This window comes from Ostrea edulis, chromosome 4 (genome assembly GCF_947568905.1).
Source record: "Ostrea edulis chromosome 4, xbOstEdul1.1, whole genome shotgun sequence".
NCBI classification, from domain to species: Eukaryota; Metazoa; Mollusca; class Bivalvia; order Ostreida; family Ostreidae; genus Ostrea; species Ostrea edulis.
Window position 1 is genome coordinate 10,939,698 of NC_079167.1, and position 19,400 is coordinate 10,959,097.

At 34.4% G+C, this 19,400-nt stretch overlaps 2 protein-coding genes across 3 annotated transcripts in view; both read left to right on the forward strand.

The window, feature by feature from the left end:
• Positions 1-3,010: 3,010 nt before the first annotated feature.
• LOC125671340 (histone H1-delta-like) lies at positions 3,011-3,682 on the forward strand. Its single transcript, XM_048906979.2, has one exon. It carries the CDS (start codon positions 3,066-3,068, stop codon positions 3,645-3,647), a length of 582 nt encoding a protein of 193 aa, XP_048762936.1. The 5' UTR covers positions 3,011-3,065; the 3' UTR covers positions 3,648-3,682.
• A 1,380-nt stretch (positions 3,683-5,062) lies between these two features.
• The window catches only part of LOC125669662 (Ig-like and fibronectin type-III domain-containing protein 2), a 91,105-nt gene continuing 76,767 nt past the window's right edge, over positions 5,063-19,400 (forward strand). The window contains exon 1 of one of the 2 annotated variants that reach the window (XM_048904351.2): positions 5,063-5,221. The gene's annotated coding sequence lies outside the window, so the exon portion shown is untranslated. Of the gene's footprint in view, positions 5,222-16,854; positions 17,078-19,400 lie in introns of those variants that run through there. The other variant, XM_048904352.2, reaches the window with a different exon arrangement.

A 19,400-nucleotide genomic window follows, 5' to 3' on the forward strand; every position in this document is an offset into this window, starting at 1 on the left:
AATATCATCTAGTGGCTGTCAGGTGAAAATAAGCATGTTGTCGCTGCGACACAGTCCCTGAATCGATGTGATAGCGCATGAAAAGGAAAATGCTTAACTGATTTCACATAAAAGATGATAGATATAGGCCTAATAGATTATACATATTAATTTTTTATTATTTATTTTTGACATATTCTTGGATTGACTGTTATAAGTTATCATCATTTCATTGTAGATTTTCAGCATAGAAAAAAAATGACGTCACAATCATTGAGGGTTTCCCGAAAATGACGGAGTTAGGGACTATATGCATTTTGACATTCACATTTTAGAATCAATTATCATAGATATGATTTGATTTTCCCTCTTTTTATAGTACGCACTGATTTGCAACCTAAACTTTGAGAAATTTAAGGGGGGGGGGGGGGCATGCGCCCCTCTAAATCCGCCAGTGGGTTCATATGATAATTTGTATTTTTGTTTAGACTCCCATGTCTCCTTTAGAAATATTTGAACGATTTTGGCGTTTGTAAAATTAACTGTGATACCGAAATCGAATACAGTGATATAACTAATCATTACTTTGTTAAATCAATTGCAGAGAAAGATAATTAATTTTTGTTAATATCAACATCAAAGTTGTCCGACTTTTTATCGTGTCCTACTCAGGATCACTATACCCAATCTCTCAATTTAAAATCTCTCTAAGCGAAAGAGGTATACATGTATATGTCTTTCTTGGAGATATCTCTACTCTTTAAGCTGCGACTTAAGAGATATCTCTTTTTATATCTCTCAACTCAAATAGATATCTCCTTTTTGAAAGAGATATCTATAGAGATATTCCTTATTTTCCGAATATATATAGACTTGTCATAGAGATGGTACATTTACTTCTTCCTTAAGTTTACATTCACTAAATTATTCTTTGTAGAGTCTTTAGAACGACTTCACTCAAAAATACCTTTGAAGTATCTACTGTAAAATAAAAACCAACAACAAAAATAACCTTGTGTTCTCTGGTTTACAGTACTTGGTCAAAAGTGAGTCATTATTTCATCTTTTCACTATATATATTTCATTGAAAAAACAATTTTTATAAACATTTATTGGTAGATCAACCTTGTCCCAATTCTTAAAATATTATCATTTGTTATGCAAAATTGCTCAAATTTTCTTTTCCTTATATTGCAAAGCAAAGTGTGATACCATGATAATTGAGAATAGTTTTATGAAATCATTTGATAATTGAGGATAGTTTATAAAATCATCAAGGCAAAATTTTAAACCTCAAAATACTATGATTTCTTAGCAAATTTGTGCCGTAAAATTTCAATTTTGCATTTGACGTGTGATTTCACCGCAACACTTGAAGATAAAATTATTTTGAAATCAAGTGAAGAAACTACAAACAATGCTGTATTTTTTAATATATATATCATATCCATAAAAATGAGCTACAAGTAACACTGCAATAAAATTATGACTGACTTATGGCCAGGCACTATAGTTCAACTTGGATGAATGCATCGATGATTTTTCTAGGCAGCTGAAAAGGGCATTGACACGAGGACTTAATCCATTACTGTGTATTATATATCCAATGTTAGTCACTCTTTGTTATCATATTTGTTGATAAACCGTTCTTTATTTCAATAAATTGATCACCAAATAAGCAAACAAACAATCAAACAAAAAAGAACGAAAATTACACCATATTTTTATGAACATGCTGACCATGCATTTCATTATTTCTTTTTATTAAATGCATATTCTGTGCGCTCATAATTTCAAGCATTATTATTTTGGAATCGGTGATATAAAACTTTGATTCATTTTTAGACCTACATATTAATGTCAGGAGGGATGTATCAAATTCATTAATTTTTTATATTTATGGCGGTGTTTCATTTTACATAGACCTATCAAAACATTACCACGGCTCTACAGATAACACAATGCTTACATGGATCACAGGCTGAGCTTCCGTCATAATTCATCGTCGCACTTCAACATTTGTAAATAGAAAGAAAAAAAACCCACCCCAAAACTCCAAAACCAGTAACAAATGAATACTTGACGAGCAAATCTTTTATTTCATGCAAAAGTACTATGCCTAATCAAACTTTTCCCCCAAAATAATGTTTGTATTTCCGCCATTTTCAGATTAAATTACGGGCCGAGTTCTCATTCTTCACGTAAAATAACGATTTGATTGTCAAGAATTCTATCTTTACCAAATTTTGATAACAAATTACTTCATGTAGAAACAATTAAGTCATAAGTGAAGGCATAAAACATTCAATTTAGATTTTGTTTTGAACGTGCGGATCGACCAGGAAAATGGAGGTCATCAACACAAAGCTACGAGCAACAGAACCGTGGATAGACAAATAACTCTCACTGTAGCATTCAATCTTTATAAAAATACACCGAAAGTATAATTCTGGTCTCAATGAATCTTTGCCTTGATTCATATTTCTAATAAAAATGTATTCATATAGAAAATTCTGACTAACAGTCTCGTAATACAAAGTAGGTTGTATATGACGCGCTAAAATCTGTGTTTTGCATACCCACATTTTCATGTTAATTACTCCCATTAATTACAATAGTTCACGTTTTCCTTTAAATTCTCAAATACATGCATATCTAGACTATGTGTTCCAATTCATGAATTTATAATATTAGGCCAATTTATGAAAGATTTTTAATGTTTTATACGATGCAAAGCGTTTTTCACCCGCAGAATTTTGATTTGATTCAATGTTTTTATCATCCTGCTTTGTTTGATATTGTTTAATTATGATTAAATATAAAGTTATGAATACACTTTATCTCGTGTTACAATTGCATTTCACGCAAAAGTTACTTTTAATTTGCAAATCAAGTTTGAAATTGCTCATCAGACACATTTACGTTTATATTTATGTCAGCCATGTAAAACTCGGCTTATCGATTGGGTGCTTTCAACGACGTCCGCGCTCCGCTAATATAAAGCGACGCGGACCGTTTAAAGTTCAGTCAGCGTTTGAGCTTTCATCCGGTCATATCAGATCACGATTACAGAAGAAAAGAAGAAAATGGCAGATAGTGCGTCAACCCCGGCCAAGAGCCCAAAGAAGAAGGCAGCAGCCAAGCCAAAGAAGCCTGCAGATCATCCTAAATATATCGACATGGTTCTGGATGCCATCAAAAACCTGAAGGAAAAGAAAGGATCCTCACGCCAAGCTATTCTAAAGTATGTAATGAGCAAGTTCAAGGTAGGAAACGACCCCACTAAAGTCAATTCTCGCGTGAAGGTGGCCCTGAAAAACGGTGTCAAAAGTAAGGCCTTGAAGCAGAGCAAGGGAGTGGGAGCTCAGGGCAGATTCAGCGTGGGAGAAAAACCTACCGCTAAGAAACCAAAGGCCACAAAACCCAAGGCCGCAAAGAAACCCAAAGCAAAGAAACCCAAGGCAGCTAAAAAACCAGCAGGAGAGAAGACTAAAGCAAAGAAGTCGCCAAAGAAAACAAAGGCCGCCAAACCCAAAGCAGCCAAACCCAAGGCAGCCAAAAAGTCGCCCAAGAAGGCAGCCAAACCCAAGAAGGCCAAGACTCCCAAAAAAGCCGCAGCTAAACCCAAGAAGACAGCCAAGCCAAAGAAGGCAGCAGCCAAGAAGTAAAAGTTCTCTACGAGGACTCGCTGTGTCCATCAGCAATCAAACAAAAGCCCTTTTTAGGGCTACCAAATCTTTTGAAAAGATGCCTGATATGAGACGTTGTTGAGAAACGTAAACAAACGTTCGGTGTTGGCTTAGTTAAGCTCAACTTTCTAAGCCAAGGCATCTTCACAAGTCAAGGGTTATTGATTTGTTAGTGCGAGGTAACGAATCAATAACCATTGACTTGTGAAGATAAGTCAAGACTTCTCAGAAACCCTTGATTTTCCCCAAGATTTTGTTTATCACTTTTAATGATCAAAATCTATTATCTACTGTGTGTAGAAGATTTCACATAAAAATTAAGGCTATACATTATCACAGAAGGTTATTTTAGAGAGTTTATTGTTTGTTTTGAAAACATTGCGGTATGTCATTGTTTACGAAATTTTCAAAAGAAATGGATATCGATCTAAGTTTATTATATCTTTCACATTTCAAGCATTCTTTGGGTAAAACGTATCATCTAAAAATTTAAAAGTTGTGAGTATGCAAAATTAAGATGCTTTATATTACAAAATTAACATTTCACTGGTATGTTTGTATACATGAAAAGACTCGAGTCTTTGTTTACACAAATTTTGGCTGTCAACATTAAATCAGTTATATTTTTAATGTTTAACATAAAAAATGAAAAGCATTTTCCCCCAAAAATCGTGAACCAGTCCCTTTAATATAGCCACATCGAATCTGCTGAGATAATCAGTGTTTCATCAGGTCGTGTAGGTTGTTTGTATGATTGGAAGGAGGGTTAAAAACAAACGAATGGTAATAATTAAAACGTCAACAATTAAAATATAATACAATAAAAAAATGTATTAATTAGTAAATTTATGTAGCCCCCTCTTGGTGTTATTATTTCATTACGGACAAAATTAAGTTGTGATGGAAAGAACGGGGTAGGATAATTTACTTTAAGATGGAGTCTATAATATCGAGTAGATATATCCAGGATATATTGGGTTCTAGAAGCTTAACAAAAAGCAGATATAGAAAGATATGGGTGCAGGGGTAAACATAAATGTTTCAATCAATGCTCCAAAATGAACAATGCGTGATCTGTTGTTTTTTTTTTTTTAGGGGGGGGGGATTCTCTTTAGAGAATTGGACAGACATGACATCCATGTAGTCTATACCTATCACTTAAAGGGCGGGAGGAGATATTTTAAAATAAAAACTATAGGCCTAGATCTAGTAGTTATTATTTAGCAAAATTTTATCTGATCATTCTAAATACTCTGAAAGATGTAAATTTTTATGTTTTAACCTGTAAAGTAAAGTGTGTTTTAATTTCTACGTAGCACAAAACACACACACTGAAATAGGCCTATATAGAAAAACTCAATACTGGTTAGTCAGAACAATCGCATTCTCTCGCCCTTTTCCATCGCATTTTCTCACTCGGCACACCTCGGCCGATTGGTAAAGGGTACCGCAATCGGCCGAGATTAGCCGAAGGATTTTTCTTCTTCGTAGAATACGAGGTGTTCCGATCGAGGGAACAGAGGGAAAATCGAGACTCTTACCAGCTTTGTTGGGTAGGAATATTTTGAAATTGAAAGAAATGTTTTTAAATAAATAAAATTTAATCATTGTAAATTCTATTGCGAAATGACGGAGACTAAAATAGGTTCAACACAGTAACTATTTCAGGATTTGTGAATCATGAATACAAATTCGAATTTCCTCAGTACACCTCTGTACTGTGTAGCACAGAAATTTGAGAAAAATTTATATAGGTAATCCACTAAAGAGCAAGAGGCTGTTTCAAATATTTACAATGGGAACAATTTGTAGATTTATATGTCACCAAAAGATATAGTTTTTCCATGCAAAATTTATAGGGCATTCACGTAATTCTGTCTCAATGAAAAGCCACAGGAGTCGGCAATTTTATCAATAAACTATGAAGTAGAAATATATGAGCGTGCTCGCGAAGTTCAGTGGTAGTATTTATGCCCATTTCTCATTTATTTCTACTTTAAATATTAATAAAATTGCCGACTCCTGTGGAAAAGCTTATTCAGACTTAGCATTGAACTTTTGGTTGTTTTTTTTTTTTAATACTCTAACAAGAGTTAGGCAGTGTTATAGATTTTGTGAATTTATTGTTCAAACAACTTCAAACATAATTTCAATATTGTTGGGGCAAACTGGTATCATTATTCCATGAAATTGAATTATCAGAATAAACAGAAAACATAATAGTAACTCTCCTTTTAGCTGCAGAACTGTAGCCCTCTGAAAAAATATTGTGACATAACGGAGAGCTACAGATCCACCCCTTATAAAAACCTTAGATTTACGACGCACAAAAAGCTGCAAGCTGCGCACAGTTGAGGCCTGATATCGTTGTATTCTTGTGTTGCTGTCTCATAAATTTAATATCAAAAAATTCTTAACATATTTTCCTACTATACTTGTGTCCAAATATACCTTCAAATATTCATTAAAGCCCCATACGACCTGAAAACTCCCAGCTTTAAATGATTTTGTTTTCAATATGTTTACATTGAAAATTACAATGTAGAACCTGGATGGTCGGTGGATAAATTTCCGGAATATTACACAAGATTGCTCAAATATATTCAGTTCTTCAAAAGTTGAAATTCTCTCACATCTTAGTAAGTTTCTCATACGCTCTTTAATAACCCGAATTCGACTGATACACAAACTAAGTAAGTGATATTAAGTATTTAGGAAGTAATTAAATACATAGAATTCTTATCCTATCACGTTATTTTGCTGGTCATAAGTACCATATCCAAGATATTTCTTGCAAATATGACATTGTTTGTATGTTTCCTCTTCGGTAAAACATTTCTTTCGATAGTATTTAATATTTCCCTCATTTACACATTTAAAGAGAAGCCGCTTTTAATACATTTCATCGTCTTCCTCGTTGGCTGTATATCCACTCTGTCCCACTTAGGCATTCAAAGTTCCACTAAATGCACCTCCTATACAGAAGAGTTCGTATCTCGAAACTGGTGTATTGGTTGTCGTCCGTCATTGTGTGTCGTCCGTTAACAATTGAACATTTTTAACTTCTTGATAACTACCAGTCCAATTCTTTTCAAATTTAGTATGAAGCATCTTTGGGACAAGGGAGACATAAATTTTAAATTTCAGGGGCCTGTTTTACAAAACAACTTACGACAATGTCGCAAGTCTTAAATTCTATTACACAGTTATTACTTTAAATGAATAAAGTAAAACTTTTCTGAGGCTTAATTTTCAACAATTTTTAAAAAAATGTTTTGCATTTGGAGTGAATAATCTAACAATAAACTGGAAAATTCCAGTATGTAAAGTTGGTCGTAAGTCGTAAGTTCTTTTGTTAAACGCGCCCCAGGACTCCAGCACCCCTGGGGCCTTAGGGGCAGGGCAAAAATTGACCTAAAGTCTTTTCAAGAACCGTGCATGTGTAAGAAAAACTAAATGCAAGGTGATGTAGAGCAGGAAGGCCTCTACCAAAATTGTTTTCATGATCCCCGGAGTAGGGGTTTTGCCACCAGGGCGGGGCCAAACTTGGTAATATGGTATTTATGTGTAAAACACTTAAATAACATTTTTAGTGCTATTGATACTAAATTGAAAGTAAATAGATATTTAGAAAGAACAGGTAGTCCTTTACCAAAATTGTGAAATTGATGATCCCCGGGTAGATCCCCCGGGTGGGGCCAAACTTAGTATACAGTATTTATCTGTAAGTTTGCTGATACTGTATAAAATCTAAATGCATACTTAGGAATAGCAGAAAAAGATGTACAAAAAATGGTTATTACAACCCAGGGTTTTGACTCTAGGATGGGTCCAAATTAGTCATATCTTTTAATGTCAGTACACCTATTATATTATTTGAAGCTTTTCATCAGTGTATGCACTTTTGAGGGCATTGAAGTTTTAAGAACACATCTTGTTAAATCTATACTGTTGCTGAACATTATAATTTAGCTTAGATGTTCAGAATAGGGAATTTTTATGCCCCCGAGATCGAAGATCGTGGGGCATATTGTTTCTGTCATTCTGTCTGAAACTTTAACCTTGCTAATAACTTTTGAACAGTAAGTGATAGAGCTTTGATATTTCACATCAGTATTCCTTGTGACAAGACCTTTCCATGAGTACCAACATTTTTGACCCTGTGACTTTGACCTTGGAGTTTGACCTACTTTTTTAAAACATTAACCTTGCTAATAACTTTTGAACAGTAAGTGCTAGAGCTTTGATATTTCACAGAAGTATTCCTTGTGACAAGACTTTTCCATGGGTACTATACCTTTTCACCTTGACATTTTACATACTTTTAAAAAATTTGACATTAGTCATAACTTCTAAATGGTAAATATTAGAGCTCTCATATTTCTTATGACAAGATCTTTCTATGGTACCAAGATATTTGTCCTTGTGACCTTGGCGGAAGGCCGGGGTTCGAATCACGGCTGGCACAGACCTAAGTCGTTAAAACAGGTAGTGACAGTTCCATTGCCAAACGCTCGGCATCAGGTGTGAATGTCATAGGTCCTCGGAGATAACCTTAAAAATGGATTACCCGTGTCTCAGTAGGTGTGGCACGCTAAAGAACCCTTACTGCTCAATGGCTGTAAACGCCAAACAAAGGCCTAAATTTGAAGCCCTTCACCGGTCTTGGTGACGTCTCCATAGGAGTCAAAAATTCTTAAGTGTCTCATATGGAGATACAATCAATCAACCTTCTGCATTAGCAATTTAGATTATCTATCAAGTTACAACGATGTAAAGCAAATCTTAAAATACAGTTCTTGTGTGTACTATATTCAAAAATCTTTTCCCATATGAAATATATTTTGGTGATTTGCAACGTTATTTTGCATACATTTCTTAAAAGTATTAATTGAAGTTGCTTCCCTTGTTTCAACACTGAATGTATTCCACTTTCTTACAGTATCAGGAATAAAAGATTTGTTGAAAATTTCTAGTAACCTACAATTTTGGCAATTAATGATATATAGAATTTTGAGTAGAATATTACTTATTATCTCACTCATGTACTATAATTTTGCAGGTAAATAGGTGCTGAATTGTTTTGTATTTTGTTCATTGTTACGAGTTTAGCGCTGTCTCTTCTAACTCCAAAGGTTCCCAATTTCTAGAGGTAATTATTGTAAGACCTGTTTATGATGATGTATTAGATATGATATGATTTAGGGGAGAGTGTTGATGTTTCGGACGGGTGTGATATTTCGGACAGTCAAGAAAACAGCATTATATCTTGCATTACAATAGTTATTTGTTTTGAATTTAAACTGATTTCCGAACTAGATATATTTACAAAATGGAATACACCTAATATTATGCGCATGTGTTACCCAGCTCTGATTGGTTGATTGAAATACATGACCTTCACCTACATTGAGTTCAAGACCCTGGCATCCATTTTGTTTGATTGGTAAAATCAAGTCCCGTTGAGACCAAGTTTTCTGGTAAAAGTTACCGATATAATTAAAGAATTATAAACAAAATAAAAAACACTACCAAAAATAAAAAATCGTCTAATGTGCAAAAACGAAAACGTAAAATGCCATTGAACCACGAAATAAACGGCAATAACTGAATTTCCCAACTGTCCGAAGTTATAACACCATGTGCCCGAAATAACAACACCACCGTCCGAAGTTACAACCTTCTACCTAACTGTGTTAAAGTGTTAATATGTGGCATAAATGGCAGGAAAAAATCCAAAGAAACCGAGAGCACAATTTAGAATGTTCGTTGTATCAACTGATATACAATATGCCTAGGTTCAGTGGTTAGATGATGAGCATTTCTGAAATACATCAAATACTGTCCGAAATATCAACACTCTCCCCTATTCCAAATTTGGGCCCAAACAGGTGTAACACTCAACATGATTCAAATCACAATACAATACAGGACTGAGTTCTAGTACACAAATATAATGTAATGTATACACAAATATGATGTTATGTACACAAATATAATGTTCATATGTGTATACAATGGACATACTCAATACTCATCATGGATAGGGGGTTTCATATGTTGATTACAGACTCCACTGTTCTATGGAAATGCGCATGTAGCACAGTATATTGTTTTGTTACTTATAACATGATACAAAAGGTAGCAAGAGACGGTGCTAATAGGACAAAATTATTTCAGTAGTGAAATATCCACTCCCACCAAAAGCAACATATACAATACCAACAAAACAAAACAAAAAAGCACATATTATATATACCTCACATATCTAAATTAACTATCAAAGCCAATGCAAAACATCCCTATCCACAAACTGTGTCTGTAGATTATAATCTGCTGCAGAGGGTAGCAAGAGACGGCACTATAGGACAATTGGTTTAGGTAAAATACCCACTTTTACCCAAAGCAACATACAGAATTACGTACACAGTAACTTTAACAGAAAGTTTATGCAATGCTTATTTATTTGTTCGCACCTGACATTTGGAGTAATGTAAATTTTTTGGGAATGTATTTTTAATTTATATGTTGAAGGAGAATTAGGAAATTGAAAAGGAAAACTGGGGTCGCAATGCTTGTTATTGAGCTACAGTGTTCTAAACATGACCTTTTTGCACTTAAAATTTATTCAATTAAACTTTATTTGTCTGTAGGTGTTAACACAATATAAGCAACAGAGTTTTCCAGAAATAATTAAACATTTCATTAATGTTATTATAATGAAATCAAACTCAATATGCCTCAGACAATATTGTAACACTTAAATGTGGGATTTATATTTACGAATCAGATTGATCTGATATCTACAGATCGAAGCATGCCAAATGTGTGTATAAAATTTTATAAGTATATTTTCCAAAATAATGATTTAGAAAATTAACCAGTCCCATCGGACTGACTAAAACAAATGTCAGTCAGTCTGCCAGACTTTTAACCAGTCACAGACTGACGGGCATATGTTAATTTCGAACTCTGAATCTCATAACTCCTATAAGCATTACAAAATATAGAGTTGGGCAAACACGGACCCCTGGATGTACTAGAGGTTAGATCAGGTGCATAGGAGGAGTAAGCATCCCCTGTTGACCGGTCACACCCACCGTGAGCCCTATATCTTGATCAGGTAAACGGAGTTATCCGTAGTCAAAATCAGTGTGCCAAGAACTGTCTAGCAATCGGTATGAAACAAGTCAGACAGCATTTGACCCAAAGATAGGTTGTATTGGCAAACTAGATTGTTATAACGACCATAGAATTTGCGAAATGCCCAATCCATCAAGTACAGATTGATGACATGCAATTTGGCTTCATGCCCGGTAGGAGCACCACAGACGCAATTTTCATCATACGCCAAGTCATGGAGGAACATCTGGCAGCAAACAAACCATTGTACATGGCATTTGTAGACTTGGAAAAAGCTTTCGACCGTGTCCCAAGAAAGGTCATCTGGTGGGCCCTGTGAAAGTTGGGAGTTATGGAATGGCTGGTTCAAGTGGTGACGTCTATGTACACCAATGTTCGTATTAGGGTACGAGTCGGTAACAGCTAGAGCGATGAATTTGAAGTTAGAGTGGGCGTCCATGAAGGATTGGTCTTAAGTCCCCTTCTATTCATCATTGTCCTCGAGGCTCTATCACTAGAATTTCGCACCAGCTGCCCGTGGAGCTCCTATATGCTGACGACCTGGCAATAATTGATACCTCGCTTGAATCACTCAAGGAACGTCTGGACAGATGGAAGAGTAGCATGGAGGAGAAGGGTCTCAGAGTGAACATGGGTAAGACCAAGGTCATGATCGCTGGTCCCAACCTCGACTTACTGAGGAAAACAGGCAAACACCCTTGTTCTGTATTTCTGAGTGGAACAGGCAGCAACTCAATCCTCTGCGCACACTGTTCAGAATGGGTGCACAAAAAGTGCAGTGGCATAGAGGGCCCTCTCAAAGCAGATCCTCACTGTAAGTGTTTGTGCTGCACTGGTGCGGCAAGACCAATAGATGGCAGACCAATGACGGAGGTTGGTATTGGTGACAGCACGCTTGAAGTAGTGACAGACTTTTGCTACCTGGGTGACATGCTGTCATCAGGTGGAGGCTGTGAACTCGCAGCAGCTACACGTTGCAAGGCTGCCTGGAAACAGTTTAGAGAGCTGCTACCAATCCTAACCAACAAGCACCTACCAACAGCTACTAGAGGGTGTGTCTACTCATGTGTCAGAAGTGTGCTTATGTATGGCTCCGAATCTTGGGCTGTTTCTGCTAACACTATAAAGAAATTGCAGCGTAACGACAAAGCAATGATAAGATGGATCTGTTTGGTGAAGCCTGAGCAAACCATTCCGTTTGAATCCCTCCTCGCTCAAGTCAACTTAAAAAGCCTCGCAGACATCATGCAGAAGAGCAGACTGTGTTGGCTGGGGCACGTTGAGTGCAGCACTGGCCGGATTGCTCAAGTCCGACAACTGAACGTACCAGCGGAGAGGACCACTGGCAGACCCAAACTGTCTTGGAAGGATATCATGAAGCGGGATAGGAAAACCCTGGGTATGGATTCCGTCAACCCTCATCACAGACAGGAATGGAGAGGAGGACTTAGATCAAGACTGGACAGTCAGGCCCCACCCTCAGCAGAGGATTAATTGATGGCCTGATCAACAAATAAGCTGGATATGATGATGACTTTAAACAGAATTGTGGAAACCCCTGCACCATCAACTTATTTGTCAGTAGTCTTCCTGATCGTACTGGGAAGAACTCCCTCATGGGAAAAAATTCTGGATTTTCTCATGCATATATGTAGCTGCCCTAACGGTGAAACTGTCATCATATTACATCACAAGGGCACTAATTCCTAACATTGTTAGTACTTTGTGAACAAATGGCAAAGATAAGGTCATTTATTAAGTTCAAAACTGAATCACTTTGCCATACTCGGAAGTATTTATCATATAACAAGGAATATGCATTGTATGTCATGGATGTTTGTGTTAGAGGAATATGGAAGCATATTGTGATTTGTATAGTCGGTGAATGTAGAAACTAATTAGTGTTTTCATATCCACCATAATATGAAAACACTGGACATTTATTCCTTTATTTGTATTTTGAAATTTAATATGGTTTTTTCATGACAAAAGTTCATTTAGGGTGATTGTGTTGTAAGTAACTGTAAACAACACATAGTGAAGTTTTAAGGGTGATTATGTTGTAAGTAACTGTAAACAACACATAGTGAAGTTTTAAAGGTGATTATGTTGTAAGTAACTGTAAACAACACATAGTGAAGTTTTAAGGTGATTATGTTGTAAGTAACTGTAAACAACACATAGTGAAGTTTTAAGGTGATTGTGTTGTAAGTAACTGTAAACAACATATAGTGAAGTTTTAGGGTGATATGTTGTAAGTAACTGTAAACAACACATAGTGAAGTTTTAAGGTGATTATGTTGTAAGTAACTGTAAACAACATATAGTGAAGTTTTAAGGTGATTATGTTGTAAGTAACTGTAAACAACATAGTGAAGTTTTAAGGTGATTATGTTGTAAGTAACTGTAAACAACATAATGAAGTTTTAAGGTGATTATGTTGTAAGTAACTGTAAACAACATAATGAAGTTTTAAGGTGATTATGTTGTAAGTAACTGTAAACAACATAGTGAAGTTTTAAGGTGATTATGTTGTAAGTAACTGTAAACAACATAGTGAAGTTTTAAGGTGATTGTGTTGTAAGTAACTGTAAACAACACATAGTGAAGTTTTAAGGTGATTGTGTTGTAAGTAACTGTAAACAACATAGTGAAGTTTTAAGGTGATTGTGTTGTAAGTAACTGTAAACAACACATAGTGAAGTTTTAAGGTGATTGTGTTGTAAGTAACTGTAAACAACACATAGTGAAGTTTTAAGGTGATTATGTTGTAAGTAACTGTAAACAACATAGTGAAGTTTTAAGGTGATTATGTTGTAAGTAACTGTAAACAACATAGTGAAGTTTTAAAGGTGATTATGTTGTAAGTAACTGTAAACAACATAATGAAGTTTTAAGGTGATTATGTTGTAAGTAACTGTAAACAACATAGTGAAGTTTTAAAGGTGATTATGTTGTAAGTAACTGTAAACAACATAGTGAAGTTTTAAGGTGATTGTGTTGTAAGTAACTGTAAACAACACATATATATTAAGTTTTTGGTTTTGAACTATATAGTTTTCAAACCATAGACCATGGGCTAGTAAAGGTAATGGGGGACCCCCCTAGGGATTTTTGCAAACAAGAATTTTTTGAAAGTACATAGTCCCTTGAATATAAATCAGGTTGTTTGACATTTCTACGTGGGGGCATTTACGAGTTTTGGGGCAAAAAACATGAAATTTGTAAAAATGATAGCCGAAAACTGGAAAAACTCTTCAGATCTTATATAGATTACATGAACCTTTGAAAACAATTATTTTCTAAAAGTATGTAACCCTTTAACTATAAATCAGATTGTTTGCATGGAGAACATTTCGATTTGGGGGGCAAAAACCTAAAATTTGTAAAAATAATAGCCGAAAACTGAAGAAAAAAACCTCTTCAAATTCGATATAGATGTAAGTGACATTTGCAAATATGTGAACTTGTGTAACCCTTTGATTGACAAGATGTTTGACATAAATATTTGGGGACATTTGTGACTTCTGGGGCTTAAACTTGATTTTTTTTCTTTAAAAATCGATCGCCGAAAAATGGAAAAGTTCTTCAGATCATATATAGATAATATTGAACTTTTAAAACAATTGTTTTTGAAAGTATGTAACCCTTTGATTGTGAATTGTGAATCAGATTGTTGAACATTAATGCATGGAGACCATTTGAAGTTTTGGGGCAAAAAACATGAAATTTTTCATTAAAGTATTGTTAAAAAATGAAGAAAAAAAACCCCCTAAAAAACCCCAACTTCGAGAATCTTACAAACACAATATGGACATTTGCAAACATGAATTTTGCTTCAAAAAACTTAACTCCTTGTTTATATATCAGGGTGTTTGACATTAAGCCGAGGTATATGAATTACTGAGTTATTTGTAAGAGATATTCTTGCATGATGTATTAATCCAGAATTTGTAATCGTATCGCAAATACATGTAGTAGTTTCAAGCTCCAGTGTCTGTGAGTAACTTCTACAGTGACTTACATGTAACATGTTTAATAGTGTAATTAACTCAGTACTTGTCATATAGTGCATAGTCATTTCAAATGTGAGGTGCTTAGGTAATATCCATTTGCCATTCATAGCTGAGACACATATGTCCTGAGAGTACGATTTGGCAAACCTTTTTGCCCTTGAAAAAAAGACGGGTTGTCTGATGCGACTTGATAAAGAAATACAAAGAGATATTCTATACACATGTTTTCAGAGATGATGGAGAGGTGGCCATATGGTAGGTTATTGCATGGCAATTTTGTTGCAGTCAGAAATCTGCTTTTATTATCAAAGTGCAAAGAAAGGGCCTGTGGATAAAAGTATCTAGAAATTAAACGTTTATCATACTGTTTATTTAGTATTGAACATGCTAATAGACTGGTACATGTATGCTGTTTTGGGAATACATGTAGTATAATTTCGTAAGACATGGATGAAATGTATCTATGAAAATTGTATTTTGTAGACATTTAAAAATATGTACCACTTTACATATCACACTGTCTTCTATTTTTTATATGTATTTCTCACAAATGGGAAGCCCCTATCCCGTTGTTTGTGTTTACAATGTGTCGTCTTTAATGCGGTATGGAACACAGTAACGGCCATTTTGAATTTGCCAAAATTTTTATAAATTCAAATGGCCATATCTTGAAAACACTCCAACTTAAATTTGTCAAACAACCATTTACCTTTATTTCATTCACACTTTCATAAAATCATAGTGTAGAAAAATCCCTAGGGGGGGTGGGGGTGGGGTGGGGGGAGGTAATGTGTTAGTGTTACTGGCCCATGGTCTACTAGTTCTGAAAATAACTGCTTTACTGCATTTTACAACAAATAAGTGATTTAAATTATGAAATTAAATTTGAATGCAGTATGTGGAACAAGTTCACTTACTGATTGGTATGAAACAAATTGTAAACCAGTTTTAGTTCAAATCCAGTATAAAACTGCATGGTTTGAGAGACAAATAGAAAGTATTATAAAGAAGGAGCTTAAAACCATAGGCACCTGGGTCAAGGATATTGTACTATAACCTATATGTAAACAATGGAGGAAATTGGAACCTAGAATAAATATTTCTCTCCAATCTATGGTGTCTCTTTATACATTTTTTTTAATGTTTCAAAAAGCTTAACTACACGTGTCATTATCACAGAATACTAATTTATCCACATTTTAAAAAAATTCCTATCCCACTGATTCAAATTTCCTCAATTGTTTACATATAGGTTATAGTGCAATATCCTTGACCCAGGTGCCTATGCTTAAAACTGAAACTTGTTTATGTAAAATTAATTCACTTAGTTGTTGTGATAGAACTGTGCTGGGATTAGTTCATTCCTAGTAATACCAGAATATCTACCAACTTCAATCATTAATTTATTAGCAGATCTCCATATATTTGTGTTGCAGTTATGCCTTTCCATAGTTTTTGATAGATTGCTGTTGATATCGACGTTGATGTCAGACTGTTGAAGTGCATTTTGATGTCAGACTGTTGATGTAGAAAAATCAAGTGAAAATAGTTTTAAAACATGTGATTTATTGTATAATTAAATGCAGCAAAGATATGTAATTTTTGGTGTACACATATAAGCTTGAGCATCAAAAATTGAGTATCCTCTCTTTGTGCTACTATGTAGTTATGCAAAGTAATAGTTATTTATTAGACTTTTGCTTGATATACTATTATGAATCTTACAATTATGTTTTACAGTGTTTGTAATGATAATTAAGTGTCTTTAAAAGGCCTAGTATTTTGCATTTCACTTGTGCTAATTTAGTTGTTTAGGTTCAGCTGTTAGTCCCAGAAAGTATGTACATACATAAATTAAATGTTTACTGTTTTCTCAATTTGTAACAGAATTTCGAAACGACGTCCCCGTGGTAGAAGCGATGTATCTTTTGTAATTGATTACCTGTTTTCATCATGTGATTCATTTTACTTTTTGTGTTATTGCTTGGGTTCTGCATGACTGACCCCACAGGTAGATAATACCTAATATAAACTATTGGGACACAGAATCTGAATAGATTGTGAAATTACAAACCATTGGCATGTACAGAGAGGCCACGGTGCAATGATAACTAAAGGAGAATTTGTGACTGATTTTGAATGAAACAATTCTATGTTTAGGACCAGACACAGGTATTGTGTGTTTTTAGACTAAATCATTTGTAAACTCTGTGGTAGCAGCTTACTCGGATATTACTGACGAGAAATAAGGTCAGTTCACCTTACCAATTTTAATGTAGTTAATCATTAATGACTTGTAGGGATTGATTAATGTATCGTGTACAAATCTTTGTGAAACATGCTATGTACGATCATAAGTGTGACCTTTTTTCAACATGTATGTGTAATCAGGCAGAACAATACATCAAGATACCTGTACATTTGTTCTGAGGTAAGCACACAGAGGTATACTTCAGTGGTTTGGTGTTCACATAGTATGTATACATGATTTAGTGCTTTAAATGCCACTAAGGCTTGTAGGGGAATCATCAGTATACATACAAAATGTACTCATTTGTGACTACCGGTACTGTAAAATGCATGCATTGCATGCTAGCTTGACCTAAGATCAAGGGTTCTTCATTCTTGTTGGCTGGATCAATGAACAGTTCTAGTAACATCATTGATCTCTTTTCCTCTGTTGTTTCAGACCAGTGTTTACTGGTAATTGGTGGGACTTTCATAACAAGAAGGAATTCTTATTCTCCTGTTGGTGAATAGAGAACTTTGTGTGTCATTGCTGAAGGTGAAGAGAGATGATGGAATTTGATTGTTAAGTAAACTGATCAACACATGCTAGAGAAAGTGTAAATCATAAATGTGGTGTATTACCTGACACAGGGTCGCAAAACTTTACCTATGTCTTTTGTAATTTTTTCTCTCAATAATTTTGCGTAATTTTTGTAAAAATATATGTATTCTCATCCTGACCCGACAATAATACGAACTCTCTACACCGGCATCTGTATTCTTATCAGATACGCTGGTGATGAAACATCTGTGTAATACCAGTACACTTCTACACTTAGAGATTGTTTATTACCAGTTTAGTCTTTTTATCTGTGTAATACCAGTACACTTCTACACTTAGTGATTGTTTATTACCAGTTTAGTCTTTTTATCTGTGTAATACCAGTACACTTCTACACTTAGAGTGTCTTATTAAAGATGCAGTTTGCAACAGTGTCTTATGGCCTTTTCAGTGCTCTCTCTCTCTCTCTCTCTCTCTCATATATATATATATATATATATATATATATATTATATATATATATATATACACACATAAAAAAATTAATGAAGAAATCGGCATAGTTGTTAAATGATTTAAAAGAATAAAATCCAAAATGATCACATAATAATGAAGTGGTTTGGACTTCAGAATCACTATGACATCCATAGTATTCGAGATATCATTGTTCAAGATACCAATTAAAGTTCAACTGTATTTGATGTGTTTTAAGGTATATTTAAAAGTTGTCGACTGACTCTCAAGAAATATGCATGTCTTTGGTCATTGTGTGATAGCACAGACCTTGCAAGCTCGATCTGTTTTACCATGAAACAACTGAGGGCGGGCATATTTCCCAATAGTTAGTAAATATCTTTTTTATTGCATTTTTTAAAAATTCTTTGCACTTCTAATTCTAGAAGATCACATTTATTTATATCTTTGGTAAGATATCCATTATCATTTGTAAATGAATGTGATGTCACGATCATCGATCTTTTAAGGCTCAGTAAAAGTCTCGGCACTCTCTATAAAATCTGCATTAAAAATATCAAAATATACAATAAAAGTTGATAGATATTATATGCCACCAGCATTAATGCTGCAAATAATTAACCTGAATTTTAAGGTATTCAATGTATAATGACCATATTTCATATCTAATAAATGGATGGTCGAAGTTTTGTAATCATGGTATCATTTTGAAGGGTTCATCAAATAGAAATAATCCACCATAGGAATTTTCAAAATTTTGTTTACTGCTTGATTTATTTCACCTAGAATTTAACATTGAAGTATATGGGAAAAACATGTTTTATTACAATATTTTAAAAAGAAATTATATTTTCACAAAAATCTCTTGGTAGAAAGTTACACACACTTTCTCTTAATGAAAATATGAAATAAAATTAATCATTGACCACACACATTTTCAGAAAATTAGATTTTTCTTATTTTTACAAAGGGCAGGCAACTCTTCCAAAAAGTCTTAAGTGCAAAAAGGTCAGCTTCTAATCATTTACCAGTCATGTGAATTTCATCTGCTTCACTTTCATCATTATTTAACAATAAACATTTATGTTGATCTAAATTCTTCAAAATTGTTCATTATCCTTTCATTATACATGGAATACCTTAAAGAAAGAAACCATATTCTACAGGATTTGAAATGGAAACAAGTGCAGATCACTGCATATTAAGAGATGGATGTCATTATTTGGATGCTGTCTAGAGTACATCATCCATTAGTTCTTATTTACCATTTGAATATTTTTTTACATGTTGTAATAATCATCAGAAAAA